Source organism: Gavia stellata, chromosome 2 (assembly GCF_030936135.1).
Source record: "Gavia stellata isolate bGavSte3 chromosome 2, bGavSte3.hap2, whole genome shotgun sequence".
NCBI lineage: Eukaryota > Metazoa > Chordata > Aves > Gaviiformes > Gaviidae > Gavia > Gavia stellata.
In genome coordinates this window covers 110941175-110958110 of record NC_082595.1, presented here as the reverse complement: position 1 = coordinate 110958110, position 16936 = coordinate 110941175, and the positions used below count along the sequence as shown (strand labels likewise).

General features: G+C 41.1%; 1 protein-coding gene across 1 annotated transcript in view; it reads right to left on the bottom strand.

The window, feature by feature from the left end:
- Positions 1 to 2445: 2445 nt before the first annotated feature.
- KIF13B (kinesin family member 13B) overlaps positions 2446 to 16936 on the bottom strand; it is a 125394-nt gene continuing 110903 nt past the window's right edge. Inside the window, exons 39-41 of the mRNA XM_059832010.1 lie at positions 8205 to 8267; positions 5635 to 6658; positions 2446 to 3002 (exon numbers count right to left, since the gene is read on the bottom strand). Coding sequence (XP_059687993.1) covers positions 2710 to 3002; positions 5635 to 6658; positions 8205 to 8267 — 1380 coding nt within the window. The 3' untranslated portion in view covers positions 2446 to 2709. The remainder of the gene's footprint in view (positions 3003 to 5634; positions 6659 to 8204; positions 8268 to 16936) is intronic.

Here is a 16936-nt window from a genome sequence, read left to right as displayed (position 1 = left end):
TACCAGCCATGTTTAAGACGTTTGCTCCCAGGACAATCTATCCTAGAGGAGGCAGCGAGTACGTTCGGTTCAAACCGCATTTCATACCCCTCTAGACACGCACAGCACGGTTTTGTAACGGGACCGAGGGCGGGTGGAAGAGGAAATCCACCCCGTATCAGTCGGCTGCAGCCTCCGACCACGTGCTCCAGATGTGCAAACACCGAAATATGACCTTACGCGGTCAGAGCTGTAGTACAAATACAGCCAGAGGAATTTATAGTGGGTAGCGTAAATAGTGAACTATTAACCCAACTGCCTTCTGCTTGACCCTTTCACTCCTGCGACTTGGATACCTTTACATCGGTCTCGGAGAACTTCAGTCTTCAGAGACAGCGGTGCAAGAAAAGAGGCTTCAAAAGGACTTGGACAGGTTCTTCCCTTCATATCTCCCCCAAAGGGGCCACTTAGCAAACATCAAGATGTTTTACAGATATCCCTAAATCCAGTAACTGAAATGCTGAGACTAAAAACCACAACTATCGGTTAAGGGGCTGTTTCACATTAGTTAACTTCTTGCAGCACATCAGAACAAAGTGCAATTAGAAAAAGGGTAAAGATGGATTTTAGAAAACTTACAAGGCAGTATAAGAGGCATCACATTAATTAGCGGGTGCTCTTTCATCAGCAAGACTCATCATACCCCAAAATGAAACGTCATTTTGTTGCATGAATCACGTCTATAAAAACAGTTACAATTTTAAACCCCAGGATTTTAGTGTCTGAATTATTCATTACCAAATTTCTCCCATCGTCTTGGCTTGAATGGACAGGAGCTTCGTGCAAAGGAGAAGGAGGAAAAACTGTACACTAAAAATAGCTTTAAAAGCTGGTCTGTACATTTTATATTAAGATTTCTTTATGAAAATTTAGGAAACACTGAAACTAGTTACACAAAGCTGAAAGGATATACCAGTCCCTGGCAGTACTATGCATGCTGCACTGTAACCCATCCCACTTATTTCTGCTACAGATTAGTTTCTATTTTAATTTTATTCCTTCTGCATAAATGATATTAATTACAGTAAATCAGCATAATTATCTCCTTCGCTAAGCATCCCTATCTGCTTTGATGACAATGTATCTTTCCCTTGGACCTCTGAACCAGATGGCTAAGGCACTTAGATACCCACGTGCAGCACGGGCAGCGACTAGATACGTATTAAAGTTTAATCATTCATTTAGCATCCTAAATATTCCCCACGTAGATAAAACTTCTATCGCTCAAGCTGTCCAATCCCCCCGTGATGACTAAACGAGATATAAACAGCTCAGAATATAAAAGTCTGTGGCCTTTCTGGATTTGTTAGAAAACAAGCGCGTGTATGTCGATATGTGCACATGTATATAGACGCACATGTACAGTAATACGTAATTTGTGCCCCAGGCAGTTAAAAACTAGCGAGGGTTACTGAAAATAAAATCAAGTTTTATAAAAGCCAGCCCAAACCTCCCACTTCCATGAGAGGAATTCATTTTGGGGATGACTCTTCAGCCAGGTTTGCTTTCCTGTGCCACTGGGATGGTTTAGCTGGCGACGGAGGCACCTCCTCTTTGGATCGACGCTCGGTATGGTGCTAGTAGAGCTCTTCTGTGCAACATCAGGCGGTGGATGATTGTAAAGCGCAAACGTTTCATGTTTTAAAATAATAAATAAAAATAAATAGACTGGATTAATCCCGTTACAGGGACAGCAACCCTCTGCTTTGCATAACTGGTAAAAATCCAAGTGTCTCCAAAGGCTGGGTGGGAACGTCGAAGCACGTAGGTGCTGATACCTCTGCAAAAATCCTCTTGGCCCAAAGGACAGAACCAACGAGAAGAAGGTCCTTCCATGCTTTGGGGCAAAAGTAAAAGCGGAGATCCTGTCATGGTGAGAGAGCACATCAACTAGATTACAGACAGCAAATTCGCCCAACTCCCCTCTTTCCTAAAAAGAAGGGATCAAAAATATTACCGAGCGTGTTATGGGCCTTCTCCCGTTCCCAACAAATCAGCTAGAAAGATCACACTGATTTCCACAGAAGGAGAGAGGGACAACAGCACAGTAATCAAAATGGGTACTGGCCCTAGGTCACAAAACCAAAGAGCTGTTGCTTTTTTAAACAAAGGGTTTTTGGGGGTTCTTTATTTCCAAATAAAGTTTTATGTTAGCTTCTCTGCCTGTCTAGAATCATTATGACCTTGTTCTTTCACCATGTATTATGCAATATGGACACAGCTCTTACGAAACTGGAAAAGAACTGTTATTTTGGGGAGGGTTTTTTTTTTTAGAATTGCCAGTCACACCGAGAGAAGCACCGGTGTGTGGGTAGTATTTTGGAGCTATTGGAAAGCCATGCCATAATTTGAACAATTTACGCATCTCTTCCTTCTCCGAAAGGTGGAAGAGAGCAGAGCTTACACCCACCCACCGCCACGAGCTTTCACCAGCTGCCATCAGTCATACCCTGAAGCGTCTCAATTTGTAACAGGAAACGAAGGACGTAGATCCAGCACCACGACAAGGCAAAGAATTAACATGTCAATCACCCAAAGCAGAGGAAAAAACCCCCTTCATTAGTGTTTGCCACAAACTAGAAGTTCACGTGGTTGGTTTAGCTTCCCTAAGCTAAAGACCTGCTCCCCCGGCTGTGTTGCACGGTGTTTGCTGTGGTGGGTAGGGCTGTCTCAGTTTGCCCAGGATTTCCTGTTCTCCGTGTTTTTCTGACTCTTCTCCGGTCGCAGCGTGGATCCTCCTTCCGATTTCGCCAGGGCTGTGAGCGAAGCCAGGTTGGAGGCTGACCCGGAGAAGTTGCCACTCTTCCTGTTCTCAGCGCTGGCTCCTCCTTGCAATCTCAATCCGGCGCTCCGCCGCCTTGCTGGTCCCATGGCCTTTTTCACTCTGCCTGGTTTCACGAGCAATCCGTAGCCTGGGTTGCATCTGAAATACTGCTTCCCTCCAATCGAGCCGTCATTCTTACCTTTGACAAGAAGAGAAAGAAAGATGATAGGCAAAATGGCTTTTAGTGTGTGCATACGGCGTGCTACCAGGACACTGGAAGAAGAAAGCAAGAAGAAAATGCTGAGATGGAAAATGACTGTTCCCTATAAATACACTGCGGAGGTAAACACCCAGGAGGAGAGAGCACTATAGACACTAGAGGACAAAGCTGGTTCAAGAGCCAACAAATCTGAAGATCAATACACTTACTGATATAAAGACACGTCTTCCAACTACCAGAAGAGTAGAGAAGTGGGAGTAGCCTTCCCACAGGAGTGAAGATAAAAAAAAAAAGATCAGCTGGTTTTATAGCTAAAATTATAAGATTAGAGGAAGCAGCTGCCTGCGACAGCAGAAGGCTGGACTTGATTCAGGTGGCTCCCAGCTGCAGGCTTGTGCTCCAGTGACACCAGTACGCTTCACTGCCGATCACCAGCAATGCCACTGCATGGAGACAGTCACTCTGAGTGCGACACTCCACCTTATTCTTCCTCCCCGCTCGCTATTCGGGGGAATTCTTTAATTTCACCAAAAGTGTGAAATAACCAGTTCAGCAATAGATGCATTAGCAAACTATCAAGAAGGAAGGAAAAAAGGCATTTAAAAGAGCTTTTGGTTTTCTGAGATGATGCGAGTCTGCAGTTCAGAAGTGTTACTGCTTCCATGTCATAAAACCTCTACAGAACAGAAAGAATAATTTCTTTACGCTGATGCTGTTGAGATCTTTCTATTTCTCCCTTCAGATCATTTAAAATTCTCACAATCACTGTTCTGGGTACTGGGACAGAGACGGCTCCCATCTGTAAAAGGAATGCAAAAAGATACCACAGCTCTTTAAACGGTGTAAGGTCACCCCTTTTGTTTTACGGGTGTTTCCTTCTCTCTACCACCATTACCGCGTTGGGTCCAATACACCCTCACGTGGCCAAGGACTTGGACTTCTACCCCTGTTTGTAGTGTGACAGAAGATACAAGTTCGTGACTGTATTTCCCAAGTGAAGCTCCAGATGTGCTAGAAGCCAGTTACGCTCCCAACAAATCAGGGACTTAATCCTTGTGAAAACAGAAGGGAAAAATAAATATCCAGTAACATCAGCAGTTGAGTCCTCAACAGACCAAAAATCTCGTAGCTGTTCAACTCCTCCACGGACAGCGGAGCTGATGCTTGCCGGGTATGTGTGAACAGCTTAACAGAATTAGCACTGTGGACTAGAGTAGCCAGACAGGGAGGGAAGGTGACTTTCCAAAATTGAAATTAATCTGTAAATATATATATATATATGTATTTTTTTTTTAAATAAGGCATGAATTCAGGCCTGAGAATGGGGTCTACAACTTTCAAAGGGATTAGAGCTACAGTTTGCTTTCCAGGATGGCAAACTCCAGAGAGTTTTCTGAAACCAGCTGAAAACACACCATCCAGTTTAGCTTTTATGAGCACACCATGCACAGGGAAGATAACTGCTCATTTAATGGGAGTTCTGGATCCTTGACACAGTATTTATCTCGGTGAACGGCTCCAATCCCAGGGAAGCATGCAGCAGAGACGAGCGTGGGCAACTCCCTGGGACGTGCTGATTCACCAGAGCCTGCACTGCAAGCTTGGAATGCTACAGCTTGGTTAAAAGGATTTAAATAAGGAGCTTTACGTGCCCTTGGTAAACCAAACCCTCTTACTATCAAAGGCAGCAGTATCTGTTGCTTGTCTCTTGAATTTTCCACTGGCATGCCCTGCCTTTCCCCAATCCTACCTACTCTTGGAGAAAACGAGTCCCATGAAAGCAGACATGAACCTGCAGAGGAACGGAGTTATGAAGCCTGGGGCTCCAGCAGAGAACAAACGCCAGCCATCATCTTTCTTTCATCTTGTGCTGAAGTCACTGTTTTTCTGCATCATGCTACAGCAGCACGTACGAACAGAGTGTCCCCAGGAACAGCACCCTAGTTTCTGAAAAGCATGTATTAGAGCCTGAATTCTGGGAAGTCTACAGTTGTAAAGGTAAGAGTCAGACAGGAATGACAAATGAGAAGCTGAAAGAAACCTTAAATCATCTGTATGTCCTGGTGGCCAATGTATGATTATATCCTACTGGTTTTCACACATATAGGGGTATATATATATACACACACACAAACAGTCTTTAGCAATTTTACAGCTTATTTTAAAATAGCTTGCGAGAGGCTAGGTAACCTGTTAAGAGACTTAGCAAATTATGTTCCTTTGCTCATCTGAATCCCACAACTCCTGTTGCACTTTGGACACTCATTCTCAGAGCAGAAGCCCAGAAGAGAACTCTCTGGCCAAGGTGTATCTCCTGTAACTATCTACTTACCAAGCTGCATTGTAAAAGCAATCCTGACTCCTACCTCCACTGTAAGAAGCCAATGAAGTAACTGAAAAGGGACACAATTCAGCCAGAGGTCAGTGAGACTCGGTTTACAAAGGCAGACTGGAAAACGATTACAGCAGGGCAAGGTCTTTCATATTTTCCTTCTCAAAACGTACCCAGCAATGGCTAGTGAAAGCCCCCTCATCAAAAAGCAGCATTAAAATGAACACTGCAAACTCTGACATGCTGTCTGCTTTACACCCAGTCTAGATCATATTTTACCTGAAGGTAAATCCAGTTCGACACCAACCCATGTTCCCTCTTGAAAGTCTGTGGGCCCAATATATCTAATGGTGCCCGTCTTATTTGCACCAACTGTGACATATTCTCCCTCTTTCAGCCACTCGGGAATTTCATTGGCATCTTCGGAGTCAGAAGTCACCTCCAGTTTTTCTTCTGCCACTTCTGATCCATTATGGTTCAGTCCATGGGCAGCAGACGTCCTCTTTTCTCCTTCTTGCTGCTCCTCTGTGTTTTGTGAACACGAGGGATCTGTCCCCAGCATGCTCGTAAAGGACTTCAGCTCTGATGTCTTGACTTTCTGGATTTTGAAGGGGGAGGCTGCAACGCTGGGCTGGGACAATTGGTCGGGATGAATCTGTGGTTTGGGAAACCCCAGTTCCAAAGCCCCAGAAGCCATTTCTTTTTTCCTAGCTTGTTCTGCTGACTCCAATGATTGTTTGGATAACAACTCCTTCTTTGGAGTGGAGGTAGAAAGAAAGGTTTTTGCATCAGTGGCTACAGAGGCATCATTTGCCTGCTCACTTTGAGTCACAGGAGATGTGCAAGATTTTGATTTCAAAGCGTCATTTCCATTCACTTCAGTGCTGTCTTTAGGTCTTGCGTGAGCACTTTGAAGGCTGATGGTGGGCAGAGTCTCTCTCTTAGTACTGAGGCAGCTTTCTGAAGAACTGTCCGAGTGCCCTGGCATGTCAGAAGAGGAGACCTGAGCCACAGCGGCAGCTGGGAAGTCACTCGCTGCGGGCATTTGACCTCCCTGTTGAGCCACAGCATCACTTCCTGCTGCAAGGGCTTCAGAGAGGGTGGCTGTCGAGACACTATGAGAAAAGTACCCACTGGAGGCTTCACTCAGAGGACTTGGAGGTCCTTCCTGCGAGTCCTGCGCCTGGGTGTCTCCTGTGGGCTGCTGCAAAGGCACTTTGGGTGTCTTTTCCGGACTCTTGTCCGCCTCAGACGTCTGCACTGCGGTTTCGAATGGCTGTTTCCCTACTTCCTCTTGGTTAATCTGGAACAGAAGAGGATAGGGACCGTGGAGCTCTGTTATCCAAAACATCTGGGCTAAAAGGACAGATACAAGGTCTCTGGGAAGTACTAAGGCCTCCAGCTTATCTAAATCCCTGTGCAGCTGCAATCTCCAAAAGACGCAAGCTGAGCTGAAGTCAGCTTTGCAGACCTGGTAGGACTGTCAGCTCATTTCTTCCATTAATAAGAAAAGCGTCGACTAAAAGAAATACGTTCCCCAATATTTACTGAAAAATTATTTATATTACAGGAATGGTCATTTGCTGTTTGAATAGCAGGATTTATATGAAATGTGAAACAGCCGTGATCTATAAGTCTCTTACAGTTATTTGGCTTAACTCTCAGGATTGATAAATCATGCCTCTCCAACTGAACTGTCATTTATGTCCCCGTTTCCAAATGCCATTCCCACCTCAATGCCGCCAGCACCACACACTTTCAGAGTATGAAATTAACTGCACCTCATGAGATTAACAGCCCATTTTAGTGATGTATTTCTTGGCTGTAAAGTTTACTAAATCTGATAGATCAATATCTTTTGCCAGCACATGTACTCTAAAAGATTAGGATGTCTCTAAATCTCTTTTGGAGGGAGGGAGGAGGCTTCTAATATGAAGGGAAGAAAAAGTGGTTGGAGAGACAGCAAATTTGTACATATCCTATCTTAACTCGCAGGTGTACATTTTGTTTACTGTTCAAAATTTTGGGTGTTATCCCATCTAGTGGTAAAGTGTCCCAAACTACAGGATTTTCACCTTATTCTGAAGTGCCTTTTCCACTGGAAACGTAAATGGCATTTGAAGAAAGAGAGATTTGATTGAATTACAGGAATTTCAGAACTAAAGGCTAGCTAGCTATTGCTAAGTGAAATGTAATACAGAAAAGTTTTTTGAAATATTCCTGCGGATTAAAGACATATTTTTAGCTTTTCTATGGAGAGGGTAGTACATGTGGACTCTGGAGCTCTGCTCTTTCTTCTGGCTTTCCCTTCTAAGTGTTCAGATAGCACACAATTTGCTAAGACAATAAAAGCACAGTGGGAGAAAGCTGATTTGCTATTCATAAGACTGAAGTTCTGCTGAACTGTGAGAGATCATAGGGTCTATTTTCTCTCCAGCTTAGCAAGAGCCTTCTTTTCACGCCGATAGTATGAATTGGCATTAAATGTAAAATTGAGAATTAAGCTCAACACTCAGAATAACAGACACGTTGTGTTTATAGAAAGCATCAGACCCTAGCAATTTGCCTTTTAAAGCAGCAAAGCAGCTAAATTTTAGCTAGTTAACTGCTAATGCAATCATATGATTAACCAGGCTTTCAAATATAAAAGTGTAACCAGCGATATAAGGAGAGATCTTACCAGGACCTAAGAAAACAGCAACACACACTGCATTTAATTGTCTCACAGTGAAACAACAGTAAAAGTGCAACAAGTTTTAAGTAGCTAACCCAGCAGTTGTTTTTGCCACCTCTGTTTTCCAGGCATGTGAATATGCAAATCGTATCATCACATCCTGGGATGTGCTTACCTGTTTTACCTTTGCAGCGCTGGCATCAATACTGGCAGACTGAACCATAATTCGTGGGACAGCCTGGAGAAATGAAAAAAACCAGAGCATCATTCACTTGAAGGATTAAATATTGTCAATTTGAAATTTTGGAATCGCAAACAAACCTTTGTCATGAAAGGACAAAGCATTTTGCTATTTTATTGCGTTCTGACAACATACTCTGAAGGGGTAGAAGTCTTAACAAAGGCATCCCTGAATTAACACATAAGCGGCTACAAGTACAGATTCATAGCATACAAAGTTTTCTTTTATGCAGTCGGTCAAAGACAGACCACTGAGCAACCAGATGACAAAGAGATCCAAGGTCACGCTGGTCTGGCTAGTGCGATCCGCAGCTTCAGTCCATCTCCAAAACTCTTTCTCTACCTCCAGTACCTTAATTCAGGTCAGATTTTAGCATTGTTTGCTTTAACTCATAAAGGAAGCCAGAAAAGAGATCTGTGCATCTTGTTTTCAAAGAAGGCGTCACCACTGCCTGCTAGAGTGAAGACTACACATGCCATTTGCTAATCACAATATACTGGTCCTGTGCCGGAAGAACCACTTTTGTGTTTCAACAGTTATCTTCTCTTTTATAGCATGGGGCTTGATATGAAGGCATTGACAAGAAATGTCCCTCACTTCCTCTGTATCCAGGTTTTTATGTCAAAGATCTGAAATAATCTCTCCTAAGACGAGAACAAGCAAACTGTGACACTTGACTATGCATCTCAGGCTAAGCTGTCAACTTGGGCTGTCATGCACTGTTGACACAGGAGGGAAAGGGACCACCAGTTCAACGGAGAACCTTGGGGAAGGGAAGCACGAAGAAAAGGAAAGAGGAGAAAAAGGCAGAAACATCTCTCTTTAGCACTGTTAAATAACGTACTGCAAGTGCGTTTCAGAGAAAGAACTCTTTAAGGGCAACGTATTATACAATTTGGGAGCAGTCTGCTTTTTTTCTTTTTTCTCCAAGGGACTTGAGAACTCCTTCTGTAGAAATACGCAGGCAGTGCTCATCTCTGAGACAGCTATTTCCAGAATTAGACAATCTGTTTAAAGAACTGAAACTTTCCAGCTGAAGAGTAAGGTACTCTTCTCTTGCATCCTTTCTAAGTACAGTAAAGCAGGAATATGACTAATCCTGCCACAAAAATAAAAAAACAAAGGGGAGAAGAACAGCTATTATTTCTACAGAGATCGTCAGACATTAAATAAAAACATGGATGTTCAAGGTAAAAAATAAAAAGACAAAAGACGGACAAAAAACCCAACGGCTTCACAGTGGATCGAAGTAACTTTTTGTAAAGACATTAAAGCTCCAGTTCAATAAAAGAAAGCAGAAGAGAGGGGGTTTGCTTGTCTTTAAATCTACTAATTGAAAGTACACCAGTGAAGTGGGGTTCAGAGCAAACTGGCTCTATTTCAGGTGCACAAGATGTTAGCATTTTGAGATCCTTACTATGACATGCACTCCAGGAAGCAGAGAGTGACCCAAATCAGAACAAATCAATGAAGCCTAAAAATAAACACAGCTTTGGGGCTCATGATCCAATGGTTTTCAGACACCCTGCACTCCAGAACTTCAGCTTCCTTTGGAATAAAGTGGCAATCTTCTAAGGCAAAAGTATTAACCTGAAAGCAACTGTAGTACTGACTTGTGACCGAGTCCAGAGATAGCTTAGAGCAATGAGGTGCAGTGAGTACTCTGACTCATCCTAAGTATTAACTCGGTCATGCAAGGATAACTTGATTGTCATAACAGTCAAGTGTTTCACTTTAACAAAGACTAGAGAGAAGAGGGATTAACTTTCTTATGAGAAAACCCTGCAAATTTTACAGTTAATAGAGGCTTATCACGGTGTTAAAGGGAGCAGAGTATTTGGCAGAACACTCATTCTCTCCTCTTCGACCATCTTTGAGCCATGGGTTGGTCCATCTTGGGAGTGCAAAGCCAAGCTATTAAATATCACCTTTTAATGAAAAAAAAAAAAAAATCTGTAGTCACAAGGCATTAGGGCTAATCCCTAGGCAGGCACTTACATAGCACTTTAAACCTTTTGCAGAGGTGCAGCCGAACCTCAGTGAGAAGCAAGACTCTTGAATTCAAATTATCCTAGTTAAATATCTCCATGCTCCAATGCTAAAAGCACTGCATTTTGGCACCTCAGAAAGGCTATGTGAAGGAAAAAGACTGCCCTTGTTGCTTCCACACTACTGTTTGTGATCTGATATAGCAGGGGAAACAGCCTTTTTCAGCAGACCTTGTATGAGGAGCTAAAGCCAGCTCCAGGCTCTCTCACTGGCAGCATAACAGAACTTGATCTTATTGCCCCATTTTCTCCCAGTATAGGTGCCATCTCTGGGAAGTGCTCTGAGGTCTAGCATTATTATCCAGAGATAAGCACTCAAAATTGGAATAAGAAAAAGTATTTAAAGATATTTCCCAGTTCCTTTGATTTCCTTTTCTCCCTGTAAAAGAAATAAACAAAGAGAAAGTGTTTGTTTGGGTTTTTAATCTCTCAAAAACCTTCAGTCTTACAGCCTATAAATCCATGAAATCTAAAAAGCCAGTCGATATCAAATAGCAAAAGAAAGAAAACCGTTACAGTTTAATCATTCCTCATCAAGTTCTCCTCCTGAAAGCATGACAAATCTCAAAAGTACAATAACTTTGCCAAGCAACGTTTAGAAAAACATGGAGAAAAAAGCAATTATGAGAAGTGGCACTTGCCCAACTTTGGTGTTGACAAGAAACAGATGGGCAGAAACACCCTCGCTGGGGTAGCAAGGGTACTAAACCAAATCTTTGTCAGGAAACGTAGTCAAGTGACTTGGGGGGGATACTGAAAACAATGTGTTTGACTATCTGCGAAGACGTTTACTGGATGAAAAATATTTCCGAATCGAGAGCCAAATTCTGTTGTCAAACATTTGTGGATAGCGACTGCTAAACTAGACATATATATTTTCCCAATGGCAAAATGTGACCCTTTTACAGTGATCATTTTTGGCACAATTTCTTCAACCAAGATGACAAAATACAGAGTAAGAGAGAACATGAAAGCAATTCACTTTAAAGCATCTTGAATCTTTGCAGAACAAAGATCATCCTTTTCTTAAGAGCTGCTACTCTGTGCAGTGAGCTTATAAGGATTTCTAAGAGCACCTATTTTCCGGTCAGATGGGAAGTCAGTTTGCACATACTTTGAGGTGACCAAAAGCCATGTTGTTTCCAGTGAAAGAGTAATCTAGAGACCAATCTGCTGTGTTGGTAAGCTTGAAAAGGAAAAGCAAATGTGTATCTCGCCCCACTTATAGAGGCACCAAAATTAATCCTAAATTAACTTTTTCATACCATATATTACATTTATATAATGGCAACCTCGTCAATGAGCTCAGAAAAACACGTTTGGTATTTCAATGCCATTAAACATTTTGCACAACGCCTCTGACAATGGTGACTGATGACTTCAGTACAAAGCCTTGTGACTTCATGCCACTGGATGAAAATCCTTCAATCTTAACACCCGATATGCAGAAAGTTCAGTGGCAGTTAACAGAACAGACTGGGCCAGCACGTACAAGAATTATCCTCCAAGTTCCAGAAATGGTCTAGCCAAGGTTATAGCTGATGCAATCCTGAAAGGGCATTATCAGAAAACTTCCACCGCTCGTCTATGCTTTACCATCCGCAGATAGCAGTGACTGAGCTCAAGGACTGTCACGCTGACAGTATTATGTTCACATCACCATTTAAAAGCAGCTATTGGAAACTTCTGCAGAAGGGCATAACAGTTGCTTCATTAAATGTAGATTTAGATCAGTTTTGAGCACTCGGGATAAAATACTTTCACAAGACATACACAGTAATGCAGTAAGAATTCTGAATCCCCTAGTACATAGCCAAAAAAGGTGAATCTGTTTTAAAAAGGTTCCCTGTTTTATAAAGGTGTCCCCCCCCAATATTCCTCTCTGCTCTCAATTTTAAAATCATTTTAAACTCATTAATCATTCAAATGTAAAGTCTCCTGCATTCCAAAAGGAGATCTGAAACCCTGTACAAGTTTGTTTGTTGGTTTTTTTGGTGGGTGTTTGTCTTCTTCTCTAAAGACACTGTGCATTTAAATATTAACCCAAACAAAACCCTCTATTCCACCTTCCGTATGTGGAACATTTCAGCCTGTAATAATATTTTTGAATGCCATGTTTCTAATATACTCTATGCAAAATTAACCATACCCTTCTCTATGCAGTTAAATTACTTCATTCCTAGGTCCAGGCAGATTAAAAGGGTAATTCATAACCATTTTTAAGTTAGTTCCTAAAGAAGTTTCAGTGGTTTGCTCTAAGAACTTTAAAAGCCAGTTTTCCAGACTCATTCTCATTAAAAACTATTTGTATGAGGATGATAGCGAAAACTGAACTCAGAAAGAAATCAAAACACTAACAACTCAGTCACAAGAACTAGACACATATGAGCTCAGCTGGCCACAGAGGATCTGTTGAGCTATGCTGATTATAGCATTCAAATGATTCTTTATTTGAAACTCTGAAAAAAGCCTTCGAGATTTTAAAGAAGGTTCTCCAAGGCCACATGATTTACATTTGATTAAGGAATGTCAGTTCTAGCAATTATACTATGCACCATGCACATCCATGAAACTTATTTTTTAATGCACTGCCAGAAAAAGGCTTTTGTCTATTTAGATAGCTTTTCATTAACTGCATTTCATTATTTTTTAAGATTAATTACGACGCCTGCGTCAGAAAGTGAAAGAAAAAATTGAGAGCTGCCCCTCTCCACGTGTCACATGCCTGCACTTCTATACCACAAAACAAAAATGAATTACTTTAGTGTACGGAAATTCAAATGCTTTATTATTTTTTTAACATAGCCGTGACTCAAGGTCTCTCATTTAAGCCATCTGAGCATCCAACAAGGTTCTCGAATATGAAGGTGACCAAAATCCACTTGCCAAATGCACACTGGTCAGAGGAATGCGCTTCTGCCACAACAATGTCAAAAACCAGAAACTGAAATTTAATATGTACATTTTTAATGTCAGCACCCAGCGATGCCCTAAAATGTAATTACGCGAGCAGTTCCTGGAGATCAACAGGGTCATAAGGTAAAGAGCAGTAATTCTGCTTGGTGCACACTATGAAAGCCTCAGCATGTTAATAAAAAAGACAAGCTTCAAGAGCATGTACATAATATAATTAAGCACAGATAGATGAAACTCTGATTCTCCATCCACCTGCATATTTTACACAAGTATTTTAAACTTTTCCCCATCAGCAATAAGGTTTGGTAAGACTTTAAATCTTGCACACTGCGGTACTAAGCTTTTTAAAGAGTAGACTAGGAAAATAAAAAGCAATTCCAGCAATCCAAAAAGGTTTAAATTGTTGGCTTTTTTTTATTTACAGACTACTGGCAATTAATTTAAAGGCATCAGATTATGGCGAAAATAGGCATTTTCTAACTTAAAAGTATATAAACAGCTTCATCAGAAACCAATCTTTTAGGTACATAAACAGCTTCATCGGAAGCCGTTCTGCTAGTTACATAAAGAATCCCATTATGCCAAATTAATTCAATCTAACTAATTAGAGAGCAGGAAGTTCTTTCAATTATTTTATGTGCTGTCTGAGAAACACACTTGAATACGAGAGCAGATTTCATTAATTGCGGTTCATTATTCTCCAGATTAGTTACTAAACTTGCATCAGAAGGTCAAAGACAGCAATTTTGTTAGCTGCCACCACCTTGACTGGAATGTCTCTGCTTTTTTGAAACTCAGGCAACCACTGACGATAAACAAAAACAGCACCGGGAAAGACCATTTTGTTAAGATAACTTGAATGCGCTCGCTTACTTTAAGGTTGATGCCAGCCTAAGCAACGCGTATGATCAAAATAAAAAACTGCTAAAATAAAAAAAGGTATTTTCAGAACGAGTGATCACAACTCCATCTTCTGTTTGCTCGTGCAGAATCAGAGGTTCGGTAACGCATCTGCTCGGAGAGCTGCTCGGTTATAATGAACTTAACTTCAGTTACAAACTTGGAAAAAGGTTAAGTACCGCTCCCTTGGAAATGATGCTCAAAAGCTCTAAAATCAACTTAGCCACAAGACCCTGCTTACAAGGCGCAACAAAACAAATCTGATGCTTTCTGCAGAGAATCTAACCCTCATAATTTAACATACTGGAGATCTAATACACCAGCTGGGCCAGCCATCTTGTTCAAGATTGTTCACCAGCATTTTTCCAGAACGGGTTTTAATGACATTAGATAATTAAGTACTCTCAAATAATGTAACAGATATGCACTGAAGAGGGAGCTTGCAAGAAATTTGGAAATTCTCTTTCACTGTAGTTGTTTGATGAACCAGGAGAAAGCAATAAACTGATCCACTTTACTTTTTGGTATTTATGTTACAAAACCTGTTATTACATATCTGCTTATTTGCTTTTAGCCAGGGAAGGACGATTTAGACCTTTCCATTTTCTTTGCAAAGCATTCCTTCAGTCATTTCTATTCCTGAACCTAGCTCTCCCAATTTGTTGTTTACAGTAACAGAAGTCCATCAATTCCCAGTTAGGGGTCAGATTCCTTTGCAATTGCGGCCGAAAAATCCTTTTGGCTTCGCCTCCCCCTTATACTTTTTGTAGTTTACCAACTACTCTCACCTTGCAATTTCATTTATGTCCCCTGTCACTGTGTATCAAAGTTTTATTCTTCCACAGAACTAAGATGCATTGTTCTGTATTTTCTGAGACTCGGAAATATCATTTTTTGTGTCCTCTCTATTGCGTAGTTTCCTACAGTTATGCGAGAATTACTAGCTTGCTGTCCGGCTCTGGCAGGTTAGCGATAAGGTATTAACGCCGACACTGACCCCCACAGCAGCCCCATCATCCACCGAGTACAACAGCCGTTCATCACTGCCACCGTTTAAATTCTTCTGGCCACATTTGCATCATCAGGCCATTATAAAGAAACAGCAAGAAAGATTACGGGACGCGGTATTTATGATCTTAAAGCCAGTCTCACTGCATCACCCTGTATTTATTTTTTTGTGCTGCACAGAAGCAGCTGTAGTTAATTCTGTAGCAGTTCCTTCAATTTTTGCTCTCTCTTCTATGCACTATGATTGCTAACAGGAGTGAAGAAGCTCCGTTTCCTTACTGATAGAGCTGCGAAGAATATCTAATAAACCTCTCAAACCAGTGAGGTGTAATTGACTTGTTCTATTACAAAACTAAAAGTAGCAAATAATTCTAAGATTTCATTTTATTATACAGATCCAGTGGTCATGGAAAAACTTTGGTTGCTCTCCAATGCAACCAAGCATTAAAACATCACACGCTCCTGTGTATACACTAACTTTTATTTTTATAAAACAAAGCAGAAATAGCGTTTTGCCTCCTATTAAAAATCGTTGCGATCATGATCTGATTACTTGAGTTTCCATAGTAGTCCATAATGTAAGTTAAAATCTCTTTAAATAGATGTCTCTGCAGTTTAAAAACTGACTTCAAGACAAATAATACAGGACTGATCTTGAACAGGAGGAAGGAGTGGGAACAGGTGGTTAGACTAGAGGCAGGAAATTACGCCTCGTTTGTAATCTCAGCTCTCATGGCTTCTGTAAGAATTCAAGAAGTTGTGAAAGGCTCTCACTGCAATTGTAAAGAGCACCTATTTGCATCTTTCGATACCCGATTACCTTTAAGAAAGCCACCGTCTTCATTTTAATTCGCTAAATTTCATGGATGAGTAAGGTTATACGACTCCAGTCTCAACACTATGGCTGTTGTAAGCAAAAGGCAACGTGAAAATGTAAAGCATTAAATTAGATAAGATTTGGGAGTAGAATTTGCTCCTTTTGTTACTTTGTAGAGAATAAAACCACAGTCAAACTAAAAATATTTTGAATCTGCCTTACTTTTATTTGTGCTAGGTCTGCCATAAGTTACTTTTAAAAATATTTAAGTGTTAGTGTATTTATTTTTGGTCTATTTATTTATTTAATATTTCTCTGTACTTCTACAATGACAAAACAACTTCCTGTGACCCTCAGACATTCTTGTAACAGCAAGTTTAGTTGTAGTGAACAATGGAACAGAACGGCTGGATCCAACCACAAAAAATAGTTGCTTGGGGATTTTAGGATTTGTTTTGCTTTGTTTTGAGAAAGACATCCTTTAAAACCTTTGTCTGCATGTGAAGAGGTATGGAAAGGTCTAAGTTAACAGGTAATGTGCTTCCAGAACTCCCGACACATGAACAAGGTGACAGCAGAGTGAGCTGGATGGTTAACAAAGCACGGACAGAAAGGACTTCCACAAACTTTAACAAGTGAGATCTGGCTCCAGATTTATCTTCATAATGGTTTTTTAAATCTTCCGAACTTACACTATACAGGACTACTCCTTTATAAATAAACTGCAGACTCTCCAATAAAGGAGAAAATATTATTTATAATGGCATTCTGTATTTCATCTGTTTTCTTTAGAAGATAGTAGTGTTTTCTAGTCTGCTTGACCATGCATTAGCTACTGCTCAGGGCACAGAAGCCACATCTGGAGCAGAAAAAAACCCCCCAAATGCTTCTCTGACATGTGGACTAAATAAGAGAATGAACAAAAGCAACTATCCAAAGTACATAGGAGAAGATGGTAAAAGGTGACATGAGCTGGG